At 34.4% G+C, this 14,403-nt stretch overlaps 1 protein-coding gene across 1 annotated transcript; it reads left to right on the top strand.

The window, feature by feature from the left end:
• Positions 1-12,856: 12,856 nt before the first annotated feature.
• Positions 12,857-14,101, top strand: LOC124975015 (nucleophosmin-like). The gene has a single exon (XM_047537918.1). It carries the CDS (start codon positions 12,902-12,904, stop codon positions 13,784-13,786), a length of 885 nt encoding a protein of 294 aa, XP_047393874.1. The 5' UTR covers positions 12,857-12,901; the 3' UTR covers positions 13,787-14,101.
• The last annotated feature ends 302 nt before the right edge of the window (positions 14,102-14,403 follow it).

Raw genomic sequence — 14,403 nt, 5'->3', positions numbered from 1 at the left:
TGTCTTTGAAGTGCTCTGGGAAACTGTGACAAATTCCAAAATATAGTATTACAAGTTACATATTTATAAAGAGTCTGATTTAAATTTTTTTCCTCAATATTTGAAGATAAGCATTCCTAGATAGCCTAGACCCTTTTAAAAACAGTATTTAAATATGCTATAGCAACATCTAAATTACGTACTTTTTCCTAGTAACCTGTTTTATAGAACAATTAAGGACATTTTATTGGTTTTATTCTTCTTTACTCTAGGTAATCTTGCAATTGTCATCTGCAAATTATTCTATAAAATGGATTGGCAATTGATTCATCACAGGGGTGATGAGAGTACCAAACTGCTGTGGTCTAATTGGGAATGTAAGAAACCCCACTTTTCCCAGGGGATTTGTAATAATTATTTTACTTTGTGCCCTGCAGTTCCCCATACTGCTAACAGCCACATGCCAGTGCCAATCCCCAGTCTGAACAGAGTTGCTTCTCCAGTATTGCTTTCTTTGAGCTCTCAGAAATCCTGAAGATGTCTGGTTGCAATTAAGGACTCATTAACTGATCAAGTTTATCCCCCTGGGATAGTTTACCTGTGTTGAAAGAAGGACATTGTGAAACCCTCTGTCCATTTGGTTTGCACTTTTCATAACATGGATAGGCTGCATTTATGTGAACACTTTAAAAACTTTTTTACATATTTAAGTATATATGAAAATCTGTGTTGCATGAAGGGAATTTTAATGTTTTTCTTTTTTATATGTTCTTAGCTCTTAAGCATTGAACACTTGTCAGTAAGAACTTTTCTAAATATTTTCATTGTAACTAATAAGGATGTGAACTTTTTTACTCTTTAATCCTGTATATGCTGGACTATGCTTGTATACACACTATAAACAGCTGTGCCTTCCTTTGCATTCAGTTTTATGTAAATGATTTATATACTTTTAGTATTAAGAGAACATGAAATACAAAAATTAGTATCAAAAACTAGTAAAGTTTCATTATTTTTCACAAGTATGCAAAATATGAAAGCATATTCATATCACTTTTTCCTTTTAGCTTTCAATTGTATAAGAATTATCTTAGAATCTCTTTTCAATTGAAATTAAGTAAATATAATGTCCAAGTAACATTTCTATAAAAGTAAACTAAGCCATATTTAGACAATAAACATTCATAAAAGAAAATGTTCTAAAGCGCATTTTTTTAAAACTTTGAAGCCACTTAGATCTTCATATCTTTTCTCCTCCCTAACAAAAATCTAAAAAAGTCACTAGTTTATAGCATCCAGACTGCTATACTTTCTAGGTGAACATATTCTCATTTCAAAGAATTAGCCCTGATTGTTCGTAGAGAAAAATGACATTCACTTGATATATTTACTGTATCCATAGGAGTTGGGTTTCTCTAAATACCTGGAAACATAATTAATATTTAAAAATTTATTATTTTGAAAGCTCACTGGTGATGAATTCAAGCAACAAAGAAGTGATTTTGTAACAACTTTGTGAGGATAGTCACAATTTTTGATAGATCAAAAATGTACTGTAATATAAATATTGAACTCGGTAATGAAGGCATTGCTTGTGGAAACTGAGACATGATAAACTGCTTTATATTTTACCAAATTGATGGTGACAATGGAAGAAAACTTGGCAAAAAAATCTTTAGGAATCACATCACTGTGGCACTACCTGCAGATACAACAAAGAAATTATTTTGTGTAGTATAGTTTAGAACAGTGGAAACATATTCTTTTCTGTAAAGAAAAAAAATTACTAGGTACCATTTCAGTCGCACCAAACCTATACATGAAGCAGGAATGTTCCAAAGTAGATCAATGAGTAGAAAATGCCCATTTAAGATTAGGTTAACTGTAATCCTTAACTACAAAGTTACAGAAACCAACTTGAAATGTGACTAAGTAGCTGATCCAAACCAGGCATTAAATGGTAGGGATTATGAAAAGACTAAAAAGTGAACTTTATGAAAACATATTTCTTGAATTTTCAAAAACCAAAATTAGGTTTAGTTAGAAATTCAGATTTTCAATAGGAATCAAGCTTCTCTCCATTGTGTGGAAACACAGACTTTAGGGAAAAATTCAATCATCCTAGTAAGCTGTTATTGCAAAATAATGGGACTGACTCCCAAATCCACAAACAGACACTACTGGTACTCCTCATAGGTTACATCTTTACTAAAATAAAAGGAACTGATTCAGGGCAGTGACAATTACTGAAAATGAAATGTATGAGCTAGAAGAGCTGCAGGGGCCTTTAAGAATGCTTCCCTCCACCTGTTTCTAGATCAGAACAGGTTTGCAGGAGAAGCTGAGAGTTGCCTGGGGCCACTGAACTCATTGAAGGTAGAACAGTGATGGATGTTACAATTTCATTTCCCCAAGGCCTACTACTGGTCCAAAACTAAAATATGTAGGATAAAGGCTGGGGTTATAGCTCAGTGGTAGAGCACTTGCCTAGCATGTGTGAGGCACTGGGTTCAGCACCACATATAAATAAATAAAATAGAGGTCCATTAACAACTAAATTAAAAAAAACTGTAGGACAAAAGAACACATACAAAGTGCAAGATTCTTATAGAGAAACTAAAATAAGTCAATGAGCAAGAATTTCAACTAAAAAATTTTAAAATACTTTTAAAATTAAATGCTGATTGGAAATATTCAAATGACCAGAAATCGTATTCTTGGTATTTTTCCTCCTCAAAATACTTTACACTCTAGTTCCACTTACTAGAAATGGAAAAATAAAATTTTTGATTGATCAAAATGCTCTATGCAGTGTCAACTGTAGAAATGGAGAATAATGCTCAGAGTGCTGCTTCATATTGTGTGTGTTCTTAAAATAAGTACTTTGGTCAAAATAGGTTCCAAAGGGCAGCAACCCCCCCACCTACTTTTAATGTTTGCTTGATCAGTGATAAAGTGCTATGGCTGAAGATTTTTAGAACTATACAACCTGAGCTTTGGTCTCTGTGCATGTCTTTTCTGTGATTGCAACTATTCATTCACTTTCATATATGTATCATTTTTACTATGATATTATTTTTGTGGAATAAATACTTTGTGATGAGAGGTGTTTAGATGTAGTATGTTGGTTTTCTTCCATTTACTTGGAATGACCCAAACTTCACTTTTTCCATATGGAAGCCAGTTTGGAAATGTATCTTGTTACCTACCTTAAATATGGCACATCAAAAAGCACTTTAAATATAGCTATATAAAGAAGTACATATAATTATTGAGTTTGAAATTGGAAGAGTGGAATGGGCTTGAAAAATGGTCCCTTGATCTTTTGAATTTTAAATTCTATCAATTTCTCTGTACTGAGAAGGGAGAAGTGATGGAGAAGGAAAGAACCCAAACCATTGTTCTTCCTTTGGGCTATGTTTTTGATAAATAGAATGTGAACTGCCAAATTTGGTGACAGAGGTTACTATTCTACCCAATCTCACTTTCAGGCTGACCTAGCTCTGGCTTTCATGGGTGAGTTCAAAAATGTCTCCATCTGTGTCTGATACAGAAATATTAGTGTGAATGTAGGGGAGGAGAGGCAGGAGAAAATAATAGAAAAATGGAGACTCAGACTGACAAATTCAATACCTCTACTGTGCCAGAAAGGGTCACAGAGAACTGCTAGCCAAATATTTTATAATGTATTCTTGTAGGTAGAGTAGGAAACCATTCATTTTGTGAAGAAAAAACATTTGAAAATAAAATGTTACAGGTATCTCTTCTCAAGAAGAGAACAGATTTGTTTTGTCCGGTTTATACATAAAATAGTTTAACTCTATCAGATTTACAAAATGTCCTTTTATTCTTAAATATGCACAGGCACCTCTCCCCCACATGCACTCCCTTTCTTAACATTTTCTGGGATTTCAGGGCCCTGCCTGCAGGGTTGACACTGGAGAACACACCATATTCACTACCCTCTCCCAGATGAGTCAGGTTCCTAAGACTGACTTTTATTTCACTATATGACATAATTTCAGTAAGTGACAGCAACTATTTATAAGCTACTTATGATGTATAAGCATTGTTCTAAGCTTTTATCAGAGCTTTATTCTGTCCTCTGAACAAACTTAGGAGGGAGCTACTATCATATAACATTATGTAGATGAAGAAATGGAAGCCTAGACTGGTTGCCTAACTGGCTCAAAGACACTGAGTTGGTCAGATTTCAAAACCTGCATTGAATATAGATGCAGTGATCTTAATATCTTAAGCTATATGTACTTCAAAAGAATTTAAACTTACAATCTGTATCTTTACACAGAACAATACGTGACATATATAATCTTAAATGCATTTGCTATATTATCATTTTCTGGAAGAGCAGATTATTGGTCCTTATAATACTGACCCTAACCAGACTTCTCCTATACTGACTTTATTCCCAGTCCTTCTCCCCCAGTGGTGTGTGCTGAGAATATCTTGATTATGGTTTAGTTCTTAAGTTTCTAAAGTCACATATTTTGACCTGTTAGGAAGAAGATTATCTTCTCATTCTAACCAATTTTTGACTGCTGCATTTGTCTTTGGTTCCATCAGATAGAGGAGACAAGACAATTTAGTGCAACTGACAAATTTTACTTAGGACTCAGATTTCTTCATATAGGTGTGCCCTCATTCAATCAGCACATGCTACTGTTTTCCTAACATGTATCAGGTACTAGGGACAGGTGAGTGAGACATAGTACTTTCCTTCATGGGGCTTATCATTTAAGTGAGAAAAATAAAATGTGAATAGTGTTACCACAGGGTTAAGTGTGGGAATGCTAATGGAATAAAGGTACTAAAATGGCAGGACATGTAACCCAGTCTATAATAGAGTAGGGCATGGGTCAGGGAAGTCCTTCTGAAGAAAAAATTAAATTGAGACCTGAAGAATGAGAGTAGCAAAGAAAAGAAGGACAGAAGAAGAACAAGCAGAGAAAAGAGAAAGGTTAAAGAACAGGTGAGAGAAGAAACATTGTAGTAACACAAAAATCAGTATGGTTGGATTTACCTTCACCCAGAGCCCAGCCTAAAAATCATCACCACATGAGATAGTAATGTAGAATTGGTGTCAACAGAGTATAAATTCAAAGGAAGTAGGAAGCTTCCAGATAATGGAAAAGTAATGAAGGAGTGATTGACTAGGAGTCTTAGAAGAGCAAGACAGCTGGAGTGGGCCCAAAGCAAGCTTTTGCTGATTTTCAGTGTTTCTAGAAAAACTATTTACAAACATCATACAGAGGACCATGATGTCTACACTTAAAATATCATCCATTCATTATCTGACAACCTCAGCTGCATACACACACAGGGAAGAATACATTATGAAAGCTATACGAATGGAGCTAGTGTCAGTACAGCTGGGGAAAATGACTGAAGCTTTTGTGGCACTTTTAATCAGTGCTGTTCCATGAAAGACTCAAGAGTCCCAAGTCTGTAGTCACTAGAATTCCATATTCCAACCTGAGCCCAATGGAGCAATCCTTTTCTAAATATCCAAGACCATTGGCAAAAGCCAAGCTTTCCTTAGTTCCTACAAAGTGCCATGTTATCATCCAGTCATGAGGCACACCTTCATGCTCATCTTTATGATCTATCCAGGCATCTCAACTGCAGGAGGGCTAAGGCGGAAGCAGTGGGAGCAGCCATTATTATTCCTATCCCAGTTCCTCCTATTTATCCCTCTGTCTCCCTCTCACAAATGTGTATCTGTAGCTCCCCCCTAAATATAGAATCAGAAGTAGTAACATAATTGAAATTTTTTCCAGTAAGTTAATTTCCCCACTTCTCTTAGAACCTACCAATAAAAAGTCTTCCCTAACACCGAAGATCAAAACTTCAGTCAGGCATGGTGGCAACATGCCTGTAATCTCAGCAGCTTGCGAGGCTTAGGCAGGTGGATGGTGAGTTAAAGCCAGTCTCAGAAAAGCAAGACACAAAGCAACTCAGTGAGACCCTGTCTTTAAATAAAATAAAAAATTAAAAAGATCAAAAATTCAAGCAGCTTTATATTCACTAACTTGGTGATCGTTTTTCTGTCTTAGACTAATAGAAAATTGGTGAGTTCAATGGATTTTCTAGATCAGTAATGGAAACTTTTGACTTCAGCTAGGAATCATGATAACTGAGGGAAACTCCTATCAAACTAAACCCAGAATCTAAACTTAATGCCAGAAAATAAGTTCCAGTTGTGAACTGAATAGGAAAGAAGGAAAAATACTGTAATGTTCCTTAAGTCTATAGTAATGTACTAAAAACTTTGGAGATTTCAAGTGTGCTATATATATTTGCTGATACACATCGCAAACACACACACACACAATTTTTCTCAGTAACCCACTCATGAATACCTCTTGCCATTTTTAAATGAATGACCTTGTTAATAAAAAATAAAATCAATTTAAGCATGTATGTTAGAATATTTAAAAAACACAACCAATGACATTTGAAATAATAAATTAAAAGATAAGTGTTTTAAAACTACACAAAATAAAAATAACTAAAATGCACACAAAAAGAAACAGAGAATCAAAATCATACCCTACAAAAAAGTAACTGCAAACAAGGCAGTATCAGAGGACTCAAAGCACAAAAGCCATCTGAAAAAAAACAAATAGCTAATTGGCAGAACTAAGTGCTTCCTTATCAGTAATTATTTTAATTGTAAATGTTTACAAGTCTATGGTTAAAATGCAAAAACTGGAAGGATGATTAAAAAATAGTGCATCAATATATGATAGTCTTCTGGATATACAAGAGACTCAGTTTAGATACACACACACACACACACACACACACACACACATGAAGAGGCTGAAAGTAAAAGAATAGAAAAACACATTCCAACCAAACAGTAATCAAAAGTGAAACAGGGTGGTCATACTTTTTTTCAGGAAAAAAAAATAGACTAAGAAAAATTACATGCAATGAAAGATATTATATATTGATAAAGGTTCACTGTATTAAGATAGAAAACAACTATGACCATATATGCACCCAATATCAGAACCCCAAAACAAATGAAGTAAACACTGACAGATCTTAAAGGAGAAACAGTTATGTAATATTTGGAGATTTCAATAGTCCACTTATAATAAAGGGTAGGATAGCCATGCAGAAGATCAATAAATACTTAGATGGACTGAACTATTAATCAGTCAGACACAACAGATGTGTAGAAAACACTCTACCCAACAACATTCTTCACATAATCAGAAGCAAAAACAAAATATTCTCAAGTACACACAAAATATTCTCTAGAACATACATACTATGTTAGGTCACAAAACTAATAATATTTTTTGAAGAACTGAAATCATGCAAATATCTTTTCTATCACAATGGAACAAAAGTAGAAATGAATAAAGGAGGAAAAGGAAAACTCACAAATATACAGAACTCAGGGGCACTTGACCACCAAGCCACATCCCTAGTCCTAATTTTTATTTTATTTAGGGACATGGTCTCACTGATTTGCCTGTGCCTTGCTTTTGCTGAGGCTGCTTTGAACTCATGATCCTCATGTCTCAGCCTCCTGAGCCACTGGGATTATAGGCATGAACCGCCTTGCCTGGCTACAACATCCTCTTAACCAAGAGTTACTGAAGAAATCATAGCAGGCATTAGAAAATTATTTGAGTCAAAGGAAAAAACCCACAATATATTTACACCTATGGAATAGTCTGAAAACAGTAGCAGGAGAGAAAATTATAGCTTCAAAGCCTACATTGAAAGAGAAAGATGTCAAATCAAACATGTAACTGTACATTTCAGGGAACAAAATAAACAAAGAAACAAATAAATAAACTCAAACCTAGCAGAAGGAAGAAAATAATAAAGATTACTGATAAAGAAGAGAGACTCAAGAAAACCAAAAGTTGGTTCTCTTTATTAGATTAACAAAATGAAAAAACTAAGTTGGACTGATGGGAAGAAGAGATTCAAATTACTAAAATCAGAAATGAAAGAGAAATACTACTACTGAATGTACAGAAATAAAAGAATTAGGGGAGAAGAGCATGAACAACTGTATGCCAACAAACTGCTTAACAAAGACAAAATAATTAAATTCCTAGAAAAACAGACTGCCAAAAGTGATTCAAGAAGAAATAAAAGTCTGAAAAGAACTATTACAAGAAAGGGGATTATAACATTAACAGAATGCCCCAACAAAGAAATGCCTAAGACAAGATCACTCCACTGGAATTCTAACAAACACTTAAAGAAGAGTTAACATCAACCCTCAAAATATTCAAAAAAATTGGGGAAAACATTTTCTAATTCATTCTACAATGCCAGCAATACACTGATACCAAACCTAGACAGACTCTACAAGAAAAGAAAAATATAGTTGATAACCCTTATAAAGAAAGGCAAAAATCCTCAACAAAATCATAGCAGATTGAATTTATCAGCATGTGCAAAGAATTACAGGTCCAATCACATTAAATCCCCAACCAAAAACTCTGAAATGATTTGAAATCTGAAACTTTTTGAGCAATGATGCTACAAATATTTTGGATTTCAAAGCATTTCAGATATCAAATTTTTGAATTAGGGTTGGTCAACTAGTAAAGCATACACAAATATTGCAAAATTTAAGAAGCTCTGAAATCTGAAATACATCCATTCTGAGAATTTTGATAAGGGATATTCAATCTGTATACATCTCAACCAAGTGGGATTTTCCCCAGGAATGTAAGAGTGGTATGACATGAAAATCAACAAGGTAATACACATCAACAGTTAAGAAAGCATGACCATTTTAACTGATGGATAAAAGCATTCAAAAAAGCTGAATACTCTTTCACAACAAAAATATCCCGTACACTAGGAACAGAAGAAAATCAACATGTTAAAGACCATACACAGAAAGCCAGAGCTAATGGCATAATCAATGATAAAAAGTGAAAGTTTTTGCCCTAAGATCAGAAACAAGTCAAGGATCTCCTCGTTTTAAAGTCCTAGACAGAGCAATTAGACAAGAAATAGAAAAGGAATCCATACTAGAAAGTAAGACGTTAACCATCTCTCCTTGCAGATGACATAATCTTCAATGTACCAAATCCTAAAGAATTCACAAAAACCTAATAAACAAATACAACAGAATCAGAAGATATAAAATCAAAACACAAAACCATTTGCATTTCTGTATGCAGGCAATGAAAAATTCCAAAAACAAATCAAGAAAACAATTCCACCTATAATAAAGTAGTAAAATACTTAGGATTAAATTTAATCAGTAGGGCGGAAGACCTGTTCAATGAAAAATGTAAAATGTTGCTCAAAGAAATTACACTAAATAAATGGAAAGACAGCTCATGTTCACAGCCTAGAAAACTTAATATAGTTAAGATAATAATACTACCTAAAGTGATCTACAGATTCAAATTCAGTGCAACCCTTATCAAAATCCCAATGGTATTTTCTGTCATTTTTACATTTTAAGGAACAGAAAATTTTACTCCAATATTTGAATGGAATTTCAAGGGACCCAGAATAACTAAAACTACCTTGAAAGAGAACAAATTTGGAGAACCCATACTTCCTGATTTCAAAACTTACTATAAAGCTGCTGTAATAAACACACTGGTTCTGTCTGTATGGACAGACATACAGACACATAAGGCTAATGGAATAGAACCGAGAGCCCATAAATAAACCCTTACAACTGTGGTCAACAATTTTTGACAAATAGTTGACTTACATCTGTGGTCGACTATTTTCAACAAGGGTGTTAATATCATTCAAAGGAAAAGGACAGTCTTTTCAACAAATGGTTGAAACAAAAGGTTCTGGAAAAATAGGTATTCATATGCAAAAGAATGAAGTTGGGCTGGGCACAGTAGTGCTTGCCTGTAATCACAGTAGCTGGGAAAGCTTAGGCAGGAGGATTCCAAGTTTAAAGTTAACCTCAGCAGATTAGCAAAACCGTAAGCAACTCAGTGAGAGTCTGTATCTAAAATAAAATATAAAAGAGGGCTGGACTGGGAATGAGGTTCAGTGGTAAAGCCTCCCTGGGTTCAAATCCTAGTATCAAAAAAAATGAAGTTGGACCCTAACTTTACACCACAATAAAAAATTAACTCAAAATGGATGATGATCTTAAATGTAAGAGCTAAAACTATAAACATCTTAAAAGAAAATATGGGGCACATATTTATGATCTGGGAAAACTGGCAATAATTTCTTAAATATGAAACCAAAACCACAGGCAAAAAAATAAAAAAGATAAATTGAACTTCTTTAAAATTAATAACTTTCATAAATCACAATGGTATCTTTGAGAAAGTTAAAGAAAACCCACAGAATAAGAGGAAATAATTCAAAAACATGCTTATAATGGTATGATGTCCAGAATACATAAAGAATTCTCACAACTCAACAAACAAAAGACAACCGTATTTTTAAAACAGGCAAAGTACTTAAGGATACTTCTTTAAAGCAGATACACAAATGACCAAAATATACATGAAAAGATGTCCAACATCATTAAACATCAGGTAAAGGTATATCAAAGTTACAATGAGATATCACTTCACAATTATTAGCATGAAATTAATAATAAAGGGACAATAACAAGTATTAGTGAGGATAAAGAGAAACTGAAATCCTTGTGCATTACTATTGGGAATGTAAAAAAGTATAAGTTCTATAGAAAATCATTTGGCAACACCACATGAAGTTAAACAAAATTGTATTTCACTTCTGGGTGTATATGTTATGCCCCAAAGAATTTAAAGCAGAAACTTAAATAGATATTTGTATACCAATGTTCATATCAGCATTAAACACAACAGCTAAAAGGCAGAAATGACCCAGTGTCCATCAATAGATGAATGGATAAAGAAAATGTATATATTCATAATACAGCACTATTCAGTCACAAAAGAAATGAAGTTTGGACTTATGCTAAACATGAAGGAAATATTCCAAATGAAATAAGCCTAATATTGAAGCCAGAATTAAGGACAGGTAGTTAGTGTAGAAATAGGAAATCGGGTCAATTCCAGCAAATAAAGCCATGAAGCCATCTGCCTTTGGAAGTTGGAGACTGCCCCTGGAAGAATGGAATGTCAAGGATCTCCGGAGCCCATTGATGACCAAATTTACCTGCCTTTATCAAGGACTGCAAGCAAGGAGCTGCTAATTAATGCCCCCTGGGCCCTTATCTGCCTGAATCACCTTGGCCCTCCCCCTGCCCATGGCTTCTCACTTAATGCAAAACCAGGCCTAGTCACCTTAGGCAGGAAGGAGAGATAAGGGGGGAGAGAACTGGAGAACAAAAGAGACTTTAACCTATAAAAGATGTAGGGTGCACTCACTTCTTGGGACTTTAGAACATCAGCCATGGCTCCCTTCTTCCTGCCGGGAGAAGTCTGTATTATTACCTTTAAATAAAACCTGCTTAATATGCTTGCCTTGGCGTGCTTCTCTAGTGTTCAATCTTCAACATTAGAAGGAGCAGAACTCGTCACCGGTAAACGGAGGTATCAACATGACAGAAAAATGCATTATGATTTCTCTTACATGAACTATCTAGAATAAGCAAAGTCATAGAAATAGAAAGTAGGTTAAAGTTATCAGGGTTGGGGACAACAGAGAAAAGGAGTTTTTAAAATGACTTCAATTTCTATTTGGAAAATGAAAAATTATGTAAATAGTGGCAAAAGTTATACAACTTTGTGAATGTCATTAATGCCAATGAACTGTACACTGGCTAACTGTTAAAATGCAATATTAACACTTAAATATCACAAACAAGTAAAGAAAAATACCCATATGAATTGTTCCAATTCTAATAGATAGAAAATTATAACATAATAAATTGTCTTTCAAACCTAAGTTGACAAAGCCTCAGAGTACAGTCACTCTGTTCTCCCAGAGTGACATATCCTGTGTGTGTTCTCATTACCAATTGGGAAGAAAACAGAGGAGACATCTTCTCTTACCTTTAAGAACCTCATCAGTTTAAGAGGATTTGTAAGGATTCAAGGTTCAAATATTTCTGAGTTTGAATTCTCTTCACTGCAGTTTTCAGGACCTGAATGATGCTCAAGTATCAATAAACAAAAACAAATAAAAACAACCCCAATAAACACTTGTTTGCCTAATTTCTCAGTGAAATGAAGAAATATCCCCATAACTTCTTAGAAGCAAGAATTTTATGTAACAACTGGATGTATTTCTTTACCATTAGTATGTAAGAATCAAACTTATAGATAACAATAGGCCAAAATTGCAACAAACCAATTATATACCCCATGGAATGGCAAATTTAAGAGTGCTGCTATGTAAAATGACAGTAGAGATTACTAAATAAATGTTCAGCACTAATACAAAGCAGCTGTCACTTTTGACACAGTGACTTCATGATCTTACAAAGGAATCAAAAGAAAATTATCCCACTTTGCAGTTATCTTCCTTAAAAAAAAGTGTGACCCCCAAAAATCACATTTTATACAACACAGATATTTCATTATTACAAATTTAAAAACAAAATGGAGGAATTTCACATAATATTTATAGCCTGTCAGTTAGAAATAACAGCAGTTTGTTTGGCTGCAGAGTTTAACATAAAACCAATTTACAAATGTGAAAAATAGTAGTGGCCCAATATTGATCATTACACATGAATCTATTTTTTCTATAATTTTTAAATGAAAATTTCACTACCATAAAATATTAAAATAATAACCCAAATATGCCACCATTACTATTCACAAATAAAGTTAAAATGAAATATATGAAATTCACTTAATATTGTAAATGACAATAAACTACAAGATTCCTGAACAGCCTTGGCGTGATTCCATCCTGCGCGTCTCTTCTCTAGGGCAGCTGCCTATTTTCCGTCCGCCTTCTCTCCCACCTAAGTGCGTGCTACCACCCCATGGAAGATTCGATGGACATGGACATGAGCCCCCTGAGGCCCCAGAACTATCTTTTCGGTTGTGAACTAAAGGCTGACAAAGATTATCACTTTAAGGTGGATAATGATGAAAATGAACACCAGTTATCCTTAAGAACGGTCAGTTTAAGGGCTGGTGCAAAGGATGAATTGCACATTGTTGAAGCAGAGGCAATGAATTATGAAGGCAGTCCTATTAAAGTAACATTGGCAACATTGAAAATCTCTGTACAGCCAACGGTTTCCCTTGGGGGCTTTGAAATCACACCACCTGCGGTCTTAAGGTTGAAATGTGGTTCAGGGCCTGTGCATATTAGTGGGCAGCACTTAGTAGCTGTGGAGGAAGATGCAGAATCAGAAGATGAAGAGGAGGAGGATGTAAAACTCTTAAGTGTGTCTGGAAAGCGATCTGCCCCTGGAGGTGGTAGCAAGGTTCCCCAGAAAAAAGTAAAACTTGCTGCTGATGAAGATGACGACGATGATGAAGATGATGATGATGATGATGAAGATGATGATGATGATGATTTTGATGATGAGGAAACTGAAGAAAAAGCTCCAGTGAAGAAATCTGTACGAGATACTCCAGCCAAAAATGCACAAAAATCAAACCAGAATGGAAAAGACTCAAAACCATCAACACCAAGATCAAAAGGTCAAGAATCCTTCAAAAAACAGGAAAAAACTCCTAAAACACCAAAAGGACCTAGTTCTGTAGAAGACATTAAAGCAAAAATGCAAGCAAGTATAGAGAAAGGTGGTTCTCTTCCCAAAGTGGAAGCCAAGTTCATCAATTATGTGAAGAATTGCTTCCGGATGACTGACCAGGAGGCTATTCAAGATCTCTGGCAGTGGAGGAAGTCTCTTTAAGAAAATAGTTTAAACAGTTTGTTAAAAATTTCCGTCTTCTTTCTTTTCTGTAACAGTTGATATCTGGCTGTCCTTTTTATAATGCAAAGTGAGAACTTTCCCTACCGTGTTTGATAAATGTTGTCCAGGTTCCATTGCCAAGAATGTGTTGTCCAAAATGCCTGTTTAGTTTTAAAGATGGAACTCCACCCTTTGCTTGGTTTTTAAGTATGTATGGAATGTTATGATAGGACATAGTAGTAGTGGTGGTCAGACATGGAAATGGTGGGGAGACAAAAATATACATGTGAAATAAACTCAGTATTTTAATAAAGTAAAAAAAAAAAAAAAAAAAAAAAAAGATTCCTGAACAGAAATGGTAGGACCCCTGAATGTTTTACAGTGAACATTAGGAAACAATTAAGCTATGACTATTTTCATGATATACAAGGCAAAAATTTACATGACTATTTCAAAATATATGAATTAATATTTAGTTTGTAAGATGCACTAAACAATATTACTTACAAGTGAACACAAAGTTTGCCAACACCAAAGTGTGTTTATGATGTTCAAGGAGATGTATAATTAAAACTGTAATATTTAGTATCTCTGATAAACAGATAATTCCTTACAAT

This window comes from Sciurus carolinensis, unplaced genomic scaffold, assembly GCF_902686445.1.
Source record: "Sciurus carolinensis unplaced genomic scaffold, mSciCar1.2, whole genome shotgun sequence".
NCBI lineage: Eukaryota > Metazoa > Chordata > Mammalia > Rodentia > Sciuridae > Sciurus > Sciurus carolinensis.
The sequence above is the reverse complement of the archived record's forward strand: the minus strand, read 5'-3'. Positions and strand labels throughout refer to the sequence as shown.

Coding starts and splice junctions, on each gene's coding strand:
- LOC124975015 (XM_047537918.1), top strand. CDS start 12,902: ATGGAAGATTCGATGGACATGGACATGAGCCCCCTGAGGCCCCAGAAC.